Raw genomic sequence first — 21,265 nt, 5'->3', positions numbered from 1 at the left:
CGGGGCTCTCCTGAGCGAGCAGCTGCCAGGCCGTGCTCGTCTTCGAGGGAAAACACACATCATCACATGCACACACATATACAGCGTGCTTACATACACTTTACACACACACACACACACACCATACTCACACCACACACATATACACAACACACATGCACATGTAGTATATGTACGCACACACACACAGCACACACACCAGACCTGCGTACATGCACAGCACACACCAGGCACACATGTACACCTGCAGCACACTATCACACACAACGCACACACATGCCTCTCTTCAGAATGTCCCCGTTGAGCCTGGAGACTGGCTTCTCCCTGGGCAAGGGAAGCTCGCAGGAAGTCAGACGTCTCAGCCAGCCCACGCACGGACCTGGGGCGTGAAGCGGCTGCGCCTCGAGTGCACTCCAGCCGCAGCCCTTGGTCATGCGGGGCGGGGGGGGGGGGGGTTGCGGTGCTGTGGAATGCAGCGAGGCCGAGGAGGGCGGCCACGCGGAGGCAGACAGACGCCATCAGGACCCCTCGGGCTGGGACAAACTGAGGACATGTGGGTAGACTTTAATCCGTTTGCGGAGAAGATGGATTAGATCAGACTTGTTTACCAGAAGTAGGCAGAACCTCTTAAAAGCTGAGGGAGAGGGAAGTGGAGACAGAAAGCAGCTCCATTATGTGGATAAAAGAGTCTGTACATCAAACCCCTCTTCTGGGAACTGGGCTGACTTCTGGCGCTGAGGCCGCGGGAGAAGGACGGTGCAGGGTTCCTCTTATTTCGACACTCCGCTGGAGGCCCAGCGAGCACAGATCGAGCCTCCTCCTAGTCTTGCACTTGCTTTTTCCCTTAGGTGACACTTTGATGTTGTTAGTTCTCATTCAACAACCACTTACGGAGGCGCGTTCCCAGCCCCGGGGATGGGAGGTGAGGATGGACGGTCGAGGAGGAGTGAGAAACGGCAGGTCTGTGTGCAGAGTCCTAGACGGGCGGGGGCCGTTTGACACAAATTCTGACGCCCTCTTAGGGTCGGCACAGGACGGGGTGCTTGAGCTGAACCTGAACCCTGAGGAGGCTTCCCTCGGCCAAAGCTGGGGGCAGCAGCACCCACGCCTGTTGGAGAGACGTAAGGTGCGAGAGGCTCAGTATGGCTGGAGGCGGGTGCGTGGGGGAGGGCATGATGCTGGAGGGCCTGGCAGGCCACGCAGGGCCTTGCAGACAGGGACCAGGGTTCAGCCCAAGAGCAGGGGACGTTGTGGAGCGGGGCCAAGCACCTGCGATCAGGTTTCCTGAGTGACTGTGGGGTGGGGGGTGCTCGTGGAGAAGAGCGAGAGTAGGATCGGAGGGCCCAGGCCCGTGGGAGCATGCCGATGGTCCAGGTGGCTGTGGCCTGGGCTGCAGATGCGTGCACAGACGCTAGAGCTCTGGCAAAGGAGGTGTGGACCAAGTGCGTCTGTGTGGGCTGAGACGTGAGGCGGCAGGGAGAGGAATGACGAAGCTGGTTTGCCAGAGCAGGGCAGCGGTTAGGCGTTGGATTTAGTCTGAGGAAGGAGAGTTAGCACAGGTTTCTTAGCGGTCACTTCTCGTGGTCTTGGGGGGCCCAGACGTTGGTCGGTCGGTCGGTCGGTCTTGCCTGGCTGCCCTCTCTATCCGTGTAGACCCATTCAGGACCTAACCGTGTCTGGATTGACAACCACGGGCCCCTGGTAAAGGGGTGTCAGACTCATTGAAAGACCGGAGACGGCGTGAGTGATCTTCAGTGGCCCAGCTATCCTTGCCTTTGACTCCCGCAGGGCCGGCTGGTCCCGTGACAGTTCACAGACCCAGGCTGACCAAGGTCGGGCGGCAGCGCTGTGTATAGGGGCTCTAGGGAGTGATTTTAAAAGGATCTTATTTTGAAATAATATCAAGAGCTGTGAGACCGGCACAAGGAATTTTCCTGTCAACTGTTTCCTCAGCGTCACTAGTCATCGCTGATGTTTCACCATGGTGCTTGTCACACTCCCCACCACGTGGAGACGGAGGAGTTTTCTTAGCCCATTAACTGCAGGTGTCAAGCTCCTCCGCCTCTAAACGCTCAGGTGTAGGATCGCCAGGGTGCCGCTTTCCTTGGGGCCCCCGCAGCACCATGCCTGCGTTCAGGACGCTGAGCCTGTGTGACAGGGGGTCTGCTCTGCAGCCTCTCGTCAGCCCTCACCTGCTCTGGTCGCAGTAGTGTCCCCTGTGGCATTGTCTCCCAGGCCCCACCCGGGGGCACTGCACCCTGTTCGTGTGTCCCCCACTCCCCCACCGCTGTCTGTGACCAGGGACACTTCCGCCGTGTGCTTTGCCGGATTTGACGGTTGGGACACGGTGGTTCTGGAGAGCAGGCCATCACCTTGAGAGCGATCTCTGAGCGGCTTGTCTGACCCCCCGCTGCCAGTTCAGTGCCTCCTCGCAGCCCACCTGCTGCGTGGGGGTGGGGAGTCCACACCTGTGTCCCTCCTGGGGGTGGTGACCGATCATGGGCTAAGCTGGTGCCCTCTAGTTTCTCTGCTCTGAAGTGACCTCTCCTCCTGCTGAGTGATGGGGTCTTTAATTACTTCTGAATACTCACTGATTGTGTTGCTAAGCTCTGTGCCTGTGTTCTTATTAAAGAGCCCCCTTGTCCCCTCTCTTGGCAGTGTTTTCGAGCACTGTGCTGCAAGGGACCGCCACCCGCACGGCCGGAGTATGACCTGGTGTGCATAGGGCTCTCGGGCTCTGGCAAGACCAGCCTGCTGTCCAAGCTCTGCAGCGAGAGCCCCGAGCACGTCGTGTCGACCACAGGTGGGTACCCGGGCCTGCGCCCCCGCCCCAGGGAGGCCTCCTGCCCTGTCTGTCTGTGAGGCCCCTCCCCTCGCCTCCACGTGAGGTTCGGTGGTCCCGTCATGTCCTTGTGTTGTAGAGTCTCTGTCTGGTTTCCAGAGTAGATCTGAGGGGCTCCAGTGACGTTCATTTGCTGTACCCCGTCTCCCTCGGCCGGGTCATGTCCTTGTCCCCGAGTGAGTCACACTTAGGAAAATGTCACTGCAGATGGACCTGAAACCTGAATTCGCTCTCGTGATCACGGGTTCCACACAGGCCTCGCGAGGGCCACATCCTGTGAAGTGCCACCAGGCCTATGTGTGCCAGTCACGCTGTCGTGGAGCCCACGACTGACGGAGTCTGCGTCCTCTTCCCTCCGCATTGTCACCGGAGGCACTGGGTGCAGGGACCTGACCAGGGGACCTGTGCTGCTCCTGGTGATGGCCCAGAAAAGCCAGCCTGGGCTGTGGTCCCCCCTCGGGGACACCCGGCAGCGTCGGGAGACATGCAGTTAGCCCAGCCTGGAAGGCAGCGTGCTCCTGACTTCCGCTGGGCACGGGCCGGGGATGCTGCTGAACATCCTGTGCGACACAGGACAGGCCTCCACGAGGACTTCTCCGGCCCCGAATGTCAAGGGCTCCCCTGGAGCTTCTGTCACCTGTCACCCCCCAGACACTGGCTCTTTTCTCCTGGGACGGGGGCAGGGGCGAGGGCACAGAGGACAGAAGGCAGTGGAGGAGCAGCTGTCATGCAGGAGCTGATGAGGCCGAGCCATCGCCTGGGACAGCTGGAAAGACGGTCCGTGCAGCCAGCTTTTCTTGGGCACCTGCTACGTGCTATGTCCAGTGTCAGGACCTGGGAATAAGCAGCGGCCCCAGCATTCAGGAGACCCGTGTGCTGAGTTGTGAAGTTCATGTCCAGAAATACACGAAGGAGGAGTGGTCAGCACTGCCTGGAACGGGGAGGGAAGGACGCACAATGGAATGCTCTAGGTCGGACCTTGGAGACAAGTAAGCCTGAGGACCAACAGGAGGAGAGACTAGGATGGGAGAAGAAAGGGTTTTGGGACCGAGGGAAGCTGGTGCGAAGGCAGAGGGGCCTGGGACCGACGGGCAGCTCCTGGGAACCACACAGCTGTGTGTCTGCAGGGCACGGTTGGTAGAATGCCAGCAGTTGAATCACAAGAGATGGCGGTGACCACACCTTGGCCACCCTCTTACACCACACCTAGGAACGTGGACTTCTCCTGCAGGCCACGCGGGGACATCTGTGTGTAAGCCAGAAACCACATAATCAAACACCCACTGGAGAAGGCGCGCACTCGCCTTCCTGTGGGGGCCGGGCGTGGAGCTACTGTTGGCCGTTCAGGAACAGGGTAACCGCGGCGAGGGGCAGGGAGGAGGGACGAGACAGGGCCTCATTGGAGGGCCGTAGTTCTGCCTGCGGCTGACAGGCCCTGTTGGGTTTGCAGGGTGAGGGCGGCAGCCCTGGGCCTGGCTGGGTGGTGGGCGGAGGCGTGGTCATTGCCTGGGCTTCCTAAGCGGCAGGAAAAATACCGAGTGAGAGCCGTGCACAGTTTAGGCTTAGGCTGGGTTTTGCCACCAAGTAAGTGGGAGAGAAACTGCAAGTGTCAAGAGCTGCTCAGCCTTTAGAATTGTGGGGAAGGACCCGCGGGCCTGTGAAGAATCAGACGCCCGGCCCAGTTCCAGGCCGAGGAAAGGGGTGGGGGGCCTCCGAGGCAGCGAGACCACGGAGCGGACGCGCGGAGCTCCGCAGAGCTGGCCTGTGACGCCATTCCCAGCCACCGCCTTCCGGACCCCTCAGCCAGAACTGAGGGCTCCCTGTGCCCCTTCCCCCCCACTGCATGTTGTCCATATTTCTAGCCTCTAGTGCCTATGACCCTGCTGTAGACACGCCGCTCCCCATCCTGGGTGAGGGCTCGTCAGGGCAGAGCGGAGCCCCATACCTGGCTTTGCACCCCCAGAGCTGGGCACAGGTGTGGGTGTCGTTACACATGTCTGCCGAATGAGTGAGCAACAGCAGTGGTACGTCGAGTCGGGGTGTTTTTACCTTCAGCATCTCGGTGAGCCTCCCAGAGGCCCTGCATGCAGGTAAGGTCCTTTTCCACAGTTGCCTGGGGCTCAAAGGTAGGGTGACGGGGCCTTGTCATACAGCAAGGGACGGCAGTGGGGTGTCAGTTCACATCTTCCCATGAAGTCAGGTGGGACCCGGGGCCTAGGGTTTCTGGTACGAGTCTCTTTTTGCTGTTTGTGAAATGGTCGCTATCTTCTGAGAAAGGTGCTATATAATTGTACAAACTCTATTAACTTCATAATTTTTTTATAGCAAAATAACTTCCCCCCAGAATGTATAAGAGTGAACAGTGATACTGTTCTTCACTTCGCACAGTTTAGAATTATAACGTGAAAAAATTTCTGTAAATACTATGTTTGTAATTTACCGTTTGAAAATGGCTGTAGAGTATGTTTTGTATTTGCTTTCACTGAAGGTTTTAGTGATGTTTCCCTTTTCTTGGAAGCAGTCGTAATACTGTGCTAGTTGCTTTCTGATGAATTGGGTCTCAGGTTGGCTAGCTGTTTGGATATCAGGCTTCTGTGAGTTGTCATTTCTAAACCAGGCACAGTGCCCTTTCAGAGGCCTCTCTGGAGAACTCTCCATCCAGAAGTTTACACCCAGATTAGAAAGATAAGTATCCGGATGATAAACAGTTTACACTTACTGAACGTTTAATATGCGCCAGGTGCTAGGACAGAATGCGGTGTGTGCTACATGCTCGGTGGTGTAAATAAGGGAGTTAAAAGAGAAAGTGAACATTTCTAACGTGGGGGTGGAAGAAGACTCCAGGGGCAGGCAGGCTGTAGCAGAGAGGAATGGGGCGGGGGGCGGGGGGGCAGAAAGCAGAGGGGCATTCGGAGAGTGGGTGGCCTTGCTGGGCTGAGGCCCAGGATGCAGGTGTTGTGGCCCGAGGCGAGAGCCTATAGGGGCCATCGAGAGGGACCTGGCACATGGAGAGGGGACCCAGCATGTGAGCTCTCCTGGGGATGGAGAGCCGGCGTCAGGTGTGACAGACCCCGCTGGGCACTAGAGAGACTAGAGGAGGGAGAATAAGCCAACCTGACCTGCGTCTCTGGCCTGGGAACTGAGTGCATGGTAGGAAGGAGGGAAGACGTGAGGGACAGTTTAAGGTGAGAGACAGTGAGTTTGGGGTGGATGACACTGAGGTGCTGGCAGGCCTTCCAGCTACGACCCAGATGCTCGACACCAAGCTGGTGGGAGTCTGTAGCCAGAGCTGTGGGTCTGAGAGAGAGCTGGATGTGGGTTCAGGTCAGACAGCTGAGGGGTGCTGGGGGGGGTGCGATCGCCACTCCGTCTGCACGGACGGACGGCCTGTCCCATGGCTGCCACTGCTCAGCACTGAGGACGCACTGATGAGCAGAACAGACAGGCATCCCTGCCCTTCGGGGCTCCCGTTCCACCCTCTACAATAGATGGGGGTCGACACTAGGCCGTTCCATGAGCATCGTGTGAACCAGTCGTGAACAAGAGTTAAACAGTGTAAACATGAGTCTACAACCTGAGCGGGGCCACTGCAGGTGGGGACAGTGCAGTCACTGAGGGCCGCTGACCGAAGTGGCAGAGGAGGCCCGATGGGCGGGGAGCAAGCAGAGGCTGCGGGGTGGGGCTCTCCTCCCTCTCTGGGCCCTCGAGACTAATCTGCACATAGACCCCTCTTCCAGGAGGGCAGACAGGAAGAGGGGAAGTAGCGTCTAGGGCTGAGTTTCATAGGGAGAGGCGCCCTGCCAGCCCACTGGCGGAAGGAGGCGTGAGGGTGGCCGTCCAGGGAGAGGGAGGGGCTGCAGATGCAGAGAGGGCGGCAGGCAGGAGCGAGGACTCCCACGCCGGTCGAGACCCAGTAATGAGAGCTGGCGCCCCCTCCCACCCGAAATAACTGAGGGAAAAACCAGACGAAATGTATGAAACAGTTTTCGAGAGAATGAATATCAAGCTACAAGGTTAGTCATCTCAAGCAGTAAGGTTAGTCATCTCACTTTTTTTAAAGAGTATATTTATTTATTTTTAGAGGGAGGAAAAGGGAGGGAGAAAGAGAGGGAGAGAAACATCGATCAGTTGCCTCTCACATGCACCCCATCTGGGGACCAAACCCTCAACCCAGGTCTGTGCCCTGACCAGGAAGCCAACCCGTGACCTTTCAGTTTGCAGGACCACGCCCAGCCCACTGTGCTGCCCTGGTGGGGGAGATAGTCATTTTCTTGACCAGCATTTCCAGAGGGGAAGGGGGAGGGGCAGGCGGCGGAGGGCGGAGGGGGGGATGAACGGTGACGGGAGGAGACTAGACCGCAGGACAGAGGATGTGTTACAGACTCGGACACTTGGAACTTGTATAATCTCACTAACCTGTGCAACCCCAACAAATTCAATACAAATATTTTTTTGAAAACCAGGTTAGTCATCCCCGAGAGATGAGAACCAGATGAGAAAAGTCCCACTGTTGCCCAGCTCACTGCCGTGGGCAAGTCCTCAGGCTGTGCCACAGCCCCAGAGGGATGGAGGTGGGGGTGGTGGGCTCCTTGCCCTGACCCTGGGGAGCTGAGAGCCGGGGGCGAGGCAGCCAGAGTTCAGGGGACACCGTGCCGGAGAGGAGAGAGCTCACAGAGGGAGAGCCCCAGGGGTCTTCTGAGGGTGTCCCCTGAGTGTCGAGCGGGATATTCCCGGCAGGCGCACGAAGAAACCGAAGGCCAGGGGAAGAACCCTCCGAAGGGGCAGCGGGAATAGCACCTGTTTCCACCAGCTGGACTGGAGAAGTCACAGTGTCCGAGGAACGGGGCAGAGCTTTCAGGGAGGCCTTGCCTCAGCAGCGGCCTCAGCCGAGCACTTCTCCGGACCCACCTGCTAACTCATGTTGAGACTAAAGTCTCAAGTTCCCTGGTAACCTCAGTGCGTCCCCAAAGCAAAGCTGTGTGCGACCTGCAGAAAACAAGATTTCCCAGCGCTTACCAAGGTAAAATTCTCAATGTCTGACTTTCAGGGAAAATGGTCAGACCCACAAATAGGCCAGAAAACATGATTCATAACAAGAAGAAGAATCAGTCAGTGAAAACTGACTCAGAACTGACACAGGTATTAGAATTAGCAAAGAAGAGCATTCAAACTGTTATTAAACTGAATTCTGTTTGAAAGTTAAGTAGACATATGGAAGATATTCAAGGAGAAAAACCGTATAAAATTTCTATTGGCAAATACTACAATATCTGAATTGAAATATGCAGCAAATAGGAGGGATGGCAGATTAGACCTTGCAGAAGAAAAGGTGAATAACCTTGGAGGCATTGACATTAGAGAGTATCCAAAGGCAGAAAGAGACAGAGGAAAAAGTGCAAAGAACAGCAGTGAGCTATGGGACAACTTCAGGCAGGGGTCTGTGAAGGTGGGGGGTAGAGAAAGGGACAGAAAAATATTTGAAACATTTTTAAACTTGAAGAAAACTACCAGCTTGGTTCCAAGAAGCTCACTGATCCCTCAGCACAAGAGACAGGAACAGAACTACAAAGCACATGATCACGAAATCGCTCCACACTGGTGATAAAGATGTGGTGGTTAATTTTATGGGCCAGCTTGCCCGGGCCACAGTGCTCGCATATGGGGTGGAACATAATTCTGGATGTTTCTGTGAGAGTGTTTTTGGATGAAATTAATATATGAATCAATGGATTTTGAGCAAGCAAAGGAGCTTGCTCTCTGTAGAACATGGGTGGGCCTTGCCCAGCCAGTTGAAGGCCAAATAGAACCAAAGTGTGATGTCCCCAGAGCAGGAAGGAATCCTGCACCGACTGGCCTTCAGGCCTGAAGTGCAGTGCCGGCAAATCCCCGGCTCCCCAGCCTGCAGTGTTGGGATTGGCAGCCTCTGCAGTCGTGTGAGTCAGTTTCTTAACGTAAGTTTCTTTCTGCATTCACACACACCCTGTCGGTTCTGTTCTCTGGAGAACCAAGAGTGTACAAGGAGAACATCTTAAAAGCAAATGAAAGATGTTGCAGAGGAAAAACGATGAGGGCGACTTCAGATTTCTCATTGGAAATGATACAAGTGAGAAGAAGCATCTAGAAAGTAATGAAGGGAAAAAATGATCAACTTATTATACACAGCAAAAATAGCTTTCAAAAGAGAAAGACACACAAAAAGCCAAAACAATCTATTGCTGGCAAACCAGAATTACAAGAAACATTAAAGGAAGCCCTTCAGGCAGAACAAAAAATTTCCAGCTGGAAATTGGGGTCTGTACAAAGGGATGGAAACTACCAGAATGGTGAATACATGGGTGAATATATGAGATTTGGTTCTTGCTGTCTGTCTCTTTAAGAGATAATTATATAACAAAATGTTGCGAGGCTTTTGGCGTGTCAAAGTGAAATGCATGAAAACAGGAGCATAGAAGTCGCAGAGGGAGAGGGGAGGCTCTCGGTTTGCGGTTCTTACACGTGCAGGGGCACAGGAGGAGGGAAGGTAGTAGGTTGTGAGAAGTTAAAGGTGTGCTATAAACCACAAAAATTATAAAGACAGAGAGCTGGTGAGCCAACAAGTGTGATCAAATGGACTCACCAAAAATATTTCGTCAAGAGGCAGAAAAAAACAGAACATAAAGGACCATGAGTAGATGGGACAGATAGAAAAAAAGTAGCAAGGTGGGAGATCCGCACCGAACCATCAATAACCCAATTAAGTGCAATTCTAGACTCTTCCATGATGAGGCTGAGACTGATGTGCTTATTTATATACAGAAAACAAGACCCAACTGCGCTGACTTCAGAGAACCAAGTTTAAATACAAAGACGCAGACAGGTCAAACGTGGAAGGATGGGAAACCGTGTATCATGAGAGTAGTTGCCCCGAGAAAGCTGGACTGGCTGTATTAGTCTCAGACAACGTAGATTTTAGCGCCAAGACTAACACTGGGGATGAGGCGCTCTACCTATTATGATGAAGACACCGTTTAATCAAGAAGGCACCCAGTGCTAAACATTCACAGGTCTCATAGCAGCTTCAACCACAAAAAATGACAGAGCTCAAGAGGGAAATAGAGAAATCCACAGTTACAGCCAGAGATTTCAGTACTTGCTATCAATTACTGATAGAACATGTAGGAAGAAAATCAGCCACGTCGACCTAAATAATGAACATTTCTAGAACATTCCACCCAACAACGTACAGGACATTCTTCTCAAGTGTGTATGAAACAACTGAGAGCATAAGACAGGTCTCACTGTGTTTAAAAGAATTTAATTAATACTAGATATGTTCTCAGACCACAGTGGAATGGAACTAGAAATCACTAACAAATCTCCGGGAAAATCCTCAAATATTTGGAAACTAAATTACTTCGCAATAAGCCGTGGACCAAAGAAGACGTCCAGAGGGAAGTTATAGCGCGCTTTGCACCGAATGGAAGTACCACGTACCGGAACGCGTGGACGCCCCTGCAGCGGGGCGCAGCGCTGCACACTGACGTGAGCAAAGGAGGACCTCGGTCAGTGGCCACGACTGCCACCGCGAGGAGCGCAGAGAGGAGAATGGATTTCACCTGAAGAAAGAAGGAAAAAACAATAAAGATGAAAGTAGAAGTCAGCGAAATAGAAAAATAGTAGAGAAAATCATTGGAATGAAAAACTGTTCTTTGAGAAGATCAATAAAATCATAAAAGTCTAGCCAAATTGATCAGGAAAAAGAATCAAAGAAGACACTGATTAACAATATCAGGATTGAGGAGAGGTTACGTTGATATAAATCCTGTGAACATTAAAAGGACAATAGAATATAATGAACAGTTTTGTGCCAGTGAACTTGACAGTGTAAATGTATGTGCTTTGGGGTCACTGGGAGGCTGGACCGCAGGGCCAAGTGCAATACGCACGTGTTCCACACAGAGACAAAAATGGATGAGCCTCCTGCCGGAAACTCACTCCGTGAAGGATGCACCGTTTGTTGTGAGTGAGGACTGCAGGGCAGAGGTGGGTGTGAGTGAGGACAGAGGAGAGAAGGAGGGTGGATGCTTGTTTGTTGTGTGTGCGTTGTAGCTGTAGACGGAGGGCGAGAGGTTTCCGAGACGTCAGGGATGGCAGAGAGGTGTGGAGGGAGGGTTCCAGTAGGCATTGCTGGCATGCTCAGGTAGACTTCCGAGTTCTTTCGGTGTCGGAGCCGGGGTGTGTGTGTGGACTGGAGAAGAACAAGGAGGTGGAGTGACCAGGATGAGTGTCAGGAAAAGGTAACTAGGAGAAGACACGAGGATGTCAGAAAGCCACACGCACGTGGAGCGCTCAGTGTGGAGGGTGGGAAAAGAAGCGCAGGGGCCTGAGCAGAGTAATTAGAAAGGCAAAGATCGCGGAGCTTAACTTCACACAAAGTGGAATTACTGGAAGGCTAGACCCAAGACAAACGCTGTCAAGAAATGTTTGCATCAGAGGACAGCTGATGGTTACCCACTTGGAGAATTCAACCATATGTCCAAACAGTGTCTAGGATCTGATGGATAAATTAGCTAAGTCCACAAAAAGATAACTCATAAAAAGAATGAGTGGCAGACAAATAAATGGAAAAGGTTTAACGTTGCCTGAAACTCAACTTTACTAGCGAATAGACAAAAAAGTGTTAATTTGATAGCTAAATTTACACACTTGTGTTTCTTTGGGGCGCGACCCAGGACTCCTGAGGTGGTGGGGGCGTGCCTCACTGCTGGCGTGGTGAATGGTGAGGCCCCCTTCCCTGGAAAGCTACTCTCCATGGAGGCAGAGGTCACCACAACAGCCACATTGTTGACCTAGTACGATAATTGGGCGCCTGAGAATTGACTCTGAGCATGTAATTTCAAAGAAACTATGCACACATTTTGCATTACTTGCAACATTTTGTATGACTAAAACTTTGAAGTAATTTAAATGTCCTATAGCAAGGAGTTTGTTAATTAAATTGCGGTACCTCAGTTGGATTTATTGTCCAACCTGTAATCTTCTCAGTCTTCAACAGAGGAAAGTTAAATTTACATTTATTTGCAAAATTCAAGCATTCAGGACTATAGTTTTGAATCGAAAACTATAAAAGAACATGTCCAAACAATAATGTGCTTTGTCAGGATTGCCAAATTATGTGACATTTCACTCTTTAAAATGATTCTTCTATGATGTTGTGGTGATACCAAGCCAATTAGAAATGAAGTGTTTGTCGGAAGAGTTTGGAGCCATTGAGAAGAGAATCTACCTTGGAAACTGGTTTCTTAAAATGAAAACACCCTCCAGGAAGGGCCCACCCATCCCACGTCAGCCAGGCGCGAAGGTCTGCCTTTTCTTCAGAAGGGCAGGGGATCTAAACTTCATCGGATTGTAAACCTCAGCCGTCCTTCCCTTTGACATCATTTTAAAAAGGTACTTAAATTGTCAAAACTCAAAGAGCCCAGACATCCTCCAGAGAGCAAGCAGGTCCTGCGGGAAGGAAAGAAAACTTGGGCAGCTTGCATCTTGGTCTGGAAACAAAAGTGAACTCTGTGCAGAGTGCATTCCCGGGCTGGGAAGGCACCGGAGTTTGTTGATAAAAGGGCTTGTTAACCCGTGGATTACACAAATATTCCCTCTTTTTCCTTTTTAAACCAGAGGGACCGGGCCTAAGGCTTTGGGTAATATATCAACATAACATGGAAACAACCTAAAGAAAAGGCAGCACCTGGAATTGAAAAAGGTTGAAAATATCGTTTAGGGACATACTACTGCACTTGAGAACTTGTCAGGTAGCATTGTTGAGTTAGAAAAGATCATGATAATTTGAAAGAAACAAAAGTTTTAAGAAAATTTGAATGAGGCATTGTAACAACTTCACTATTAGCTGCATGTGTATTAGGTCAAATAAGAGAAAGATTAGAAAGTGACATTTCAGTGTCTGCTACTATGGGACTGTTGTTTTATAAATGCCAGTGGATTAGATTTCCTTTTATGATGTTGAAATCGCATTTACAGGGATTTCACTGGGCCGTTGTCCAAACCTCACGAAACTGCCATAAATCGTGCCCTTGGTCCAGGTCACGGCCACCAGACCCGGGGCTGCCTTTCCCTTCCCCAGCTCTCAGAGCGCCCCGGGACCACAGAAGCACACGCTGCGGACCTGTGTGCGCATGCGTGGGGCGGGCGGCTGGTCTCTAGGTCCAAGTGAAATACTCTTGTGTTCCACACACAGACTAAAAATAGACTAGCCTCCCGCCCAAACTAATTTTGTTGCAATTCCAGAAATGCTTTCCCTGCCTTAAAAATTTCAAATCCACCTCTCCTGTATCACAGCTTTTGTTGGATTTAAGGACAAAAAGAGAAAAACTGAAAGTCTGTGAAAACAAGTATTTCCCCAAAGAGTACTAAGTCATCTATTGATTAAAATGTGTGGCATTAACTCTTAGGGGAGGCTTCCATCTTGATCATGTGGGGAGGTGGGCCAGGAAAAAGTGAGTGCATGACTCGGGGTTCAGCCATCGAGCTGTTGGGGCAGATGCTGGGGGACCTTCCCCTGAGGCCTTCAGCCAAACACCAGAAGCTGTTGATGATGGACTCGCTTGTTACTTGTGTTTTCTTCTTGTTTAATGTAAATTATGGAATCCTGGTGTTAGGTAAAACTGTAGGGAGCTAGCCCAGTCCACCAAGTGTGCGGACAAGGGGTTCAAGACCAAGAGCCCCACCTTAGACTGGCGAGTGGAGGAGCTGGGGCCAGGACAATGCCACTGTCCCATCAGCCTGCTGACTTCCTGTATGGAGCAGCAGGGGCCCCTTCCTGTGTGGGGGAGCCACAGTGAGAGCGCAATCACTGCTGAGTCAGTGGGCTTCCCCCCCCACCCCCACTTAAGTTCTTGGTTTCATTAATAATGTCTGTTAGAAAGCACTTCCTGAGCCCATGCTCTGGTTTCCATTCCATTCATCAGAGGGCAATGCACTGTAGGCCTGAGAGCGCTCAGCGTGCTTCCTTGTGTTGGGTTATGTACAAATAGTAGAGAGAATGTGTTAGTGAGTTTATTGGCACATGTGCATATTTTCCCTATCGGCGTCACCGGTATTTAGGCTCAAAATGGGACTAAATGGTACGAAACTCTCAGCTTGTCGGTAGGTGGAGGGGCGAGGGTTAGCTCCGGGACAGGCCCCGGGCTCAGGGTTTGACCGTGGCACTTGGTGCTTTTGGCAGGTACTCAGCCCTTCAGCACTGTTGTGGCAGCTCAGTTAGGAGAACTGAAGTCTATGAAAACAAAATCAGCCCTCAGCATGGGTCTTTAAACAGAAGTTGAGATCCTCCTGTGTGCCTGGCACTGGTGTTTGGCACATGCTCTGCACCATTTCTCCGTTCCTGGGCAGTCCCTCGGCGGGGGGGGGGGGGGGGGGGGGGGGCAGATGTAAAACAAGGAAATAAACCAGTGTATCAATACAGCTGTGAAAATCGCGTGGGGGAAGTGCTGAGTGCTGGAGGAACGTGGATTCCAGAAAACAGGCAGACACACAAAGGAAAAAAACAGCCTATTTCTGGAACACTGGAGAAAGCTCACCTGAAAGTAAGCTAAAACACCGCCTGAAGCCTTGGCTGGTGTGGCTCAGTGGACTGAGTGCTGTCCTGCAGACAGAAAAGTTGCCGGTTCAATTCCCAGTCAGGACACGCCTGGGTTGCAGGCCAGGTCCCCAGTTGGGGATGCGTGAGAGGGAGCCACACATTGATGTTTCTCTCCCTCTCTTCTCCTCTTTCTAAAAATAAATAAGTAAAATCATAAAACACACACACACACACACACATACCACCAAAGGATGAAGATTCTGCCAGCAAGCGGAGAATGCACACTTTAGGAGCAGCATGTGCAAAAGCCCTGTGGTGGAAGGGACACAGCTTGTTTTACACACATTGAGGAGTAAAGGGATGCAGAGCAGGCACCAAATAAGCCTGGAGAAGGAGAGAGGAGCGCATGGGGGGGGGGCCCTGGTGGGGGTGTCCCACTCTGCCCTGAGCGTGAAGAGCTGTCAGAAGGGTTTCACTTCCGGAACGGGGTAAACCTACATGCAGGTCAGAAGGAGCAGGACAGCGAGGGTGTGGTGATGGCCGAGGAGGCTGGCAGCAGGTACTGAGCGTGTCATTAGGAGGCCTGGGGGTGGTCCAGGAGGGACAGTGGCAGCCAGCACAGCTGAGCAAGAAGGTGTGGAGAAGAGGGAGTATTTGAGACCCAGCTCCAGGCTAGGCTTAGAAGAGCGGGGGACTGACTGCCAAGGCGTAGTCTGTGGACGTGCTTGGTCCCTGTGTGTTTTCACTGGGACAGCGGGCCTGGGTTCAGCGCCGCTTTCACCGTCTGTCAGGGCCGCGGCTCCACGCAGTCTGGACCAGGAGGAAGCTTGCAGGGGTTCCTTACAGACCATTGGTGTTCTGGATTTTTAGTTTTACTTATCTGAAAAAACAAAACCACATTCTGGCGCTGAGTGCTGTCTGCCCTCACTGCTTGATGAGGAAGCTGAGGCCCAGCTGGGAATGGCAGAGCCAGAGTCTGAGCCCAGGCAGCCCTGTGGCAGGGCCAGCCATCCCCACCCCTCCCCACCCCTCTGCCCCGCCCCCCGCCTCTCACTGTCACCTGTCAGAGCGGCCCTTTCAGAAAGGAGCTCGATGGCAGGGCCTCTGTGTCCCGGCTGCATGCTCATGTCCCTTTCCAGCCTCCTCCCGCCCCGTAAAGCAGTGGCTCCTGGTCGTTGTCTCCCTTCCACGCTGCCCTTCAGGTGAACGGAAACTGTGTCTAACTTCTCATTCTTTTTATTCCTTGCAAACATTTACAGTGACTGAACTAAAAAAGTATTGGGTTTTTCTCCCCCACGAATAGCACATTGTCTTGTTTTCTGTGAACGTTAATCACCGCGGCGTTGTTGAAATATTGGACCGAGATGGCAGATAGAAGGCCGCGTGCGCCTTCGCAGCATAGACCTCGCCATACGCGCTGCGTGTGCAGAACGTTTGCAAGCGCCCTGCAGAAGCGTTTGCATGGCTGCGAAGTAACATTGCGAGGTTACTTTTTTGAGCGTGGACACTTGAGGACACTTTTTTAGGCAGTTTATTGTGAAGCCTGCGCAGGGATCCAAGATGGTAACGGTGGCACCGCCTGCCTGTCGGAATCAGCCCTTGCCAGCGCAGCGCTTTGCCTGCCCGCGCAGGACTGCCTGCGGGCCCCGTACTTCCCTGTGGGCGCCTGTGCGGTGTCAGCTCGTAAGAACTGGAGCATAGAAAGCATCGCTGCCCTGCTGCCTGCCTGCGCCGGGGCCTGTCCCCGTTTCCCAGAACCCTTACTTGAGCTGCCCTGAACGTGACCACCGGTAGGCCATTCGGCATTTGCAGGCGGCTTTTCATTTTCGGGATTTCGGGGCCACCGCCTTTCATTCCATATCTGCCCCCGGAGAGAGGTAGACGCAGTGCAGCACCTGGTTCCCTGCCGGCAGGTGCATCCCTGTGCCGGGAGCACCATGGTGGGCTCGGACTCCGCCCACGCCCAGACTCCGGGTGGGGCTTTCCTGCAGGCCGGCGGGGCCTCTCCCAGTCTCTGAACGCACCATGTGCTGCCCCTCTGTACCCACCGTGCCCGTTGTCGGCAGTAAAGCCTCACAGGAAGGGTCTGTCCTGGAAGACCTCAGTGAGCCCGGTGCAGGGTGACTTTCTGCCCAGCGCACCTCAGCGCTTCTCACTCCGTGGCTCCAGTGAAGGACCTGGATTAAGTATTGCTCACCCAGGACTCGAAGACGCACGTGCTCGCTGCCCAACTCATCCACGAGGACCGATGGGCGGAGACAAGATGCCAGCGGCTCCAGCCATGTGCGTGTGCGCATGCGTGTGCGTGCCGGGCCCTGGGGCGACCCCTGGGCGTGCGTCACCCCGCCCTCCGGCAGCTCCGTGACGCAGTCCTGTCACTGCCGTGTGTAGACGTGGAAGCCCGCCGGACCCGGAGTCACTGTGTAACCGCTGCGTGCTCGTCACGGCCGAAGTGGAAGGTGGCCTAGAGAATCTTGATCGCTCGGAAAGCAGACGGCAGCGCACTGCTGGGAGCCGTGGGCCATCACAGGCCCGGGCTGACTGTCGTCGCCAAACAGTCAACGAGGCTGGTGGGGGAACTGCTGGCCAGCCATCCTCCCTACTCTCGCCGCTTCTCGGGCGCCCGCCGGGACCTGCTTCCCCCAGGGGGCGTGTCTGCGTCTTCCCTTTCACTCTGCGGGTAGTTTCTCGACAAAGCGACTCTGCTCAGTCTGTCTCGTAATTGTACCTACAGCATCGTGCTCAAAATCTTACGTGGATTGGGTGCTCAGAAGAACTGCTGAGTAACTTTTCAAAATGAGTGGGGATTTTAACTGAAAGAGAGGTGCTTGTGCTTGGGGAAGCTCTCAGATGAGACCCAAGCGGCCCTCGTCCTGTTAGACCCCCAGACCGCCAGCTGTCCCAGGCCTGCGAGTTCCGGGTTCTCGCGGGTCCTTCCAGCTCGCATGGTGTGGACACCGGCTTCTGTGCGTGTGCGTGTGTGTGTTGTGTGTGGGTGTGCACACGCCCACACGTGTCACAGCTGAGTTCACTTAAGTGCTGATAGCCAAGCCCGAAATACGTCGTTAATCCTAACGCTGCACTCTGAATGTATTTTTATAACGGAAGTCATTCACTACATGCATTATAACATAGTTGCCTTGCATAAATAGTTATGATTCTACTTTTAAGAAAAATGTATGCATGTCACTAACCACATCCTTAAAAGAAAACCAGCATAAACGTGATGCAATTCTAATATGAGATGGTTATAATTTAGATGCCTTAGTCTCTAGGGTTGCTGAGTTACTTGTGAGAGAGAATTAATGTTAGGAATTCGTTCAGTGCCAAGGTCCCAGTAGATTTGATATTTTCTTTGAGGTTTCTCATATTTCCAAGTGTCTTTCTTACAATTAATAATAAAACTTTCAAAGAGGCATTATATACTGATTAAAGAATGAGACAACATTTTGAAGAAGAGGGTTATGTTTTGCTGTAAAACCAGCTATGTTTCGAAAAGCAGTGGCAGATAATATCGGATCTCCAGTGTATCTTGGAAAGTATGTTCCCGGTACAAGTGTGAGCTGAGAGAAGTAACCTCAGCCCGTGTGCTGAACGGGAGGCCTGGACACCTGCCTCTTTCAGAGTTGTCACTGCCTGTCCTTCTGTGATTGCAGGCTTCAGCATCAAAGCGGTGCCGTTCCAGAATGCCACCCTGAACGTCAAAGAGCTCGGAGGTAGGGCGTTTCAAGTCGCTTCTGCGTCTGGCTTTCGCTGTTCCTGCTTGGCGTTAATGTGTTACATGTCATTGAAACAGTGATTTGTTACAGGGGATTCACTTTACCTTTCCTCTTGATAATACACTTCCTAGAAATGCTTCCTTCTCCTTATATACGTTTCAGAGGTTGTTGATGAGTTCCAAGTAACGTAAACGTTTTCTTTTGTGTGAATTAAAGAGCTACACTAGAAGTGCCACATCAGAAACTCTACTTCGTTGGTTTTACTCATTTAAAAATTTGTTCTTGAATGAAAAATACATAGAGAATATAATTAGAGAAAAATAAGTTATCCATTATGCAGAGCAATGAACTGTATTTTAGAGTAGTTTGTGTTTATCTGCGGGTTTTATTGTATCAAATCTTTTTAGAGTGTATTTGTTCCGATCATAAATCTTGGCCAATGGGTTCTTTGCTGGCCAAGCACATGCATTGCCCAGGCTGTTCCCCAAGCCGTCCATCTCTCAGTCTCTCACTGCACTCTCTGTCCGGGATTTGGGGGCTGTGTCTCACGGCAGCCGGGGCCTTCACCCGTGTAAATAGGTTCACAAAGGAATCAGCCCTTCCAGTGACCCTGCCAAACTCTCTAACGGCGCGGGAAAATGGTGAGCGCTCTGCGTTCCGTGGACTGTTGGTGAGTTAATGACGTAGAAGAAAGTTCTCTTCTCTCTCCTTTAATCACTGTGTGACATCGACCTTACCCTGCTATGTTTTAAAGCTCATTCGCACCGTGACCTCTTTTTGACGTGATGAAGTTGAAACTCAAACTTGAAGAAGCCATTTTCACAGCTTGAGGCCCTCTCATTTTTATCTCATCTTTTATGAGCTGATCTTTCCAGGTGTGGCTTTGCGCAGCCGTGTCTGGGACGGCTGGACTCTGTCTGTCGTGCGGCGACCTTTGCCGTGCGTAGTGCTGCTGTTTAAAACCAGCCTTGGTTGATGACTTCTGATTTTCTTTTAAAATACTTGGTTTTGTCATTTTGACTACAAAAGGCATAAAACTTGAGAGTTCGTGTAGTAGAATAATCTTCCATGTAAAAATTTGGAAAGACTATGTTTCTTCAGGTTAAATATTTTAATACAGGGGTGGGCAAAAGTAGGCTTACAAGTATTACAAGTAATTATTACAATAATAAATAAACAATACAAGGATAAACTCTGTGTTTTGCGTACTCACAGCTGTAAACTACTTTGCCCGCCCCATGTTACCCTGTGGTTTCTGGTGACTCTTCGCTTCTCGGGGACCACAGCATCACAGTTACCGAGCATATTGGAAAAGTGCACGGGATCAAAATGTAGGGCTTGAGAATCCTACTGGTGTTGAACGTGGCTGGTACTTAGTATTCTGTGACGAGGCTACACACAGAAATGTTTGAACACCCCCCAGGTGTAAGACACCGTTGATTAGTGGAGAAGGTGTTCATTACTGATGGCGAGTTGGATGGTACAGGTAGTGATGATACCTGGACAAGTGAAAAGAGTGAGCACTTCCGGGAATTTTTATAGTCTTGATCCGGGGCCGTGGAAGCCCAGGACCGCAGATCCCCAAGCACCGCTGCCTTCCGCGGTGCTGTTTTTACTGCGTTGATGAGAGGCTGTAGGAACTTAGCGCTCGACAGTATCAGTGAGCTGTGTTGAACTCTGCTTTGCGGTGGCTCCCAGAGCCGATTGACACGTTGGGTGAGGATTTACTTCCTGTATAGGGAAGGATCAGGATGGAGGACAGGGGTGTGTAATGCGGGCATCCGTCTGTTCCCAAGCAAGTTTAACGTAGCTGAGACAACTGCAGTTTCTGAAATGGAGGTCACAATGGAGGGAGGACACCGTGATGTTCGGTGGCGATGTTTTAGTTCTCACCAATTCTGTGATGAGGGAGACGCAGGGAGAAGACACAGGGACGGGAAAAATCCATTAGTTCCCAGGCTCATAACACATAGTGTCTGGCATGTGGTATTCTGTGCCCTCGATTTTAATACTAGCTCTGTCTCAGTTGAGAGGCTGTGTCGAGGAGAAGCTGGTTTTCTGGGTAGAACCTCGTTGTGTATCCTGGGTCACTCACTCAGGGACAAGCCACGGAGGGACGTCACCTCTTGCCGGTCCGTTCACTGATTCCTGTATGTCACAAATATTGTTTGAGGGCTACTCTGCCCAGGATGGGACTGGGTGCTCAGCCAGGTCTCACCCGAGAACGACGGGGAAAGAGCGTGGCTGTCCCAGGGTTTACAGTAACTGCGGGCCAAGGGGCTCATCCCAGTGTGTGGTGTGTAGCTTTAGGGAGAATTATGACCTGCTGAAATCAGGCTGTTCGAGAGGAGATTGCTGGACTCAGAATTTCTGATTTCAGGAGGAAAGAACTGAGTGTTTTAGGATCCCATAGAGGGTTTTTCAGAAGAGCGGTTTAATAAGAGTTCCATCGGGTTGTCATTTGGGGAAAAATTCCGAAATCAAGATTGAAGCTCAGGAAGGCGGTGGAAAGATGGCAGGTGTGAGGGCCTCGAGGATGAAGAGCGGGACACTCAGGCCTGCCCCTCCTCCCACTGGCGCCTCCCTCTGCCCCTTCCGGTAGCTCCAAGGTGCACCCCCAGCCCCTGCTCAATCCTAAATTAAATTTCTCACTTCTTCAAAACAGGAAGAGGCATCAACCTGTGCTCCGTATTTAGTAAGAAGAAATGGTATGGAAGAAACACCAATGACCCCAGACTGAAAGTGAATGGATGTCACTTTGGGGGGAACTCATGACAAACTTTATGCTCGTGCACACAGCTGATGGGTGTTTGTATGTGTGTGTATATATGTAATTGATACGTATAAGGTAGAGATACATATGCTTCTATGTTCCGGTTGACTTTTTCCCACTGTTTCTCATGTGGCCTGTCGGATGTGACCCCAGGAGATGGGATACAAGATTTGAAACATGTCCCCATCTCCAAGGAACTCACAGTTCCGTGATGGAGACATTGATGAAAACAAGTATTTGAAATTAATGATTTTTAAAAGTTTTTAAATTGTTGTTCAAGTACAATTGTCTCCATTTCCTCCCCACCACTCCCCCCAACCCCAGCCATCCCCACTTCTCCCCCCTGACCCCCCTTT

The 21,265-nt window shown here is 51.8% G+C and overlaps 1 protein-coding gene across 1 annotated transcript in view; it reads left to right on the top strand.

Annotated features, from left to right (window-relative positions):
• The window catches only part of ARL15 (ARF like GTPase 15), a 327,323-nt gene that overhangs the window by 103,018 nt on the left and 203,040 nt on the right, over positions 1 to 21,265 (top strand). The window contains exons 2-3 of the mRNA XM_024571980.4: positions 2,659 to 2,803; positions 18,074 to 18,133. Of these exons, the coding sequence (XP_024427748.1) occupies positions 2,659 to 2,803; positions 18,074 to 18,133 (205 nt within the window). The remainder of the gene's footprint in view (positions 1 to 2,658; positions 2,804 to 18,073; positions 18,134 to 21,265) is intronic.

Source organism: Desmodus rotundus, chromosome 1 (genome assembly GCF_022682495.2).
Source record: "Desmodus rotundus isolate HL8 chromosome 1, HLdesRot8A.1, whole genome shotgun sequence".
Lineage (NCBI taxonomy): Eukaryota > Metazoa > Chordata > Mammalia > Chiroptera > Phyllostomidae > Desmodus > Desmodus rotundus.
The sequence above is the reverse complement of the archived record's forward strand: the minus strand, read 5'-3'. Positions and strand labels throughout refer to the sequence as shown.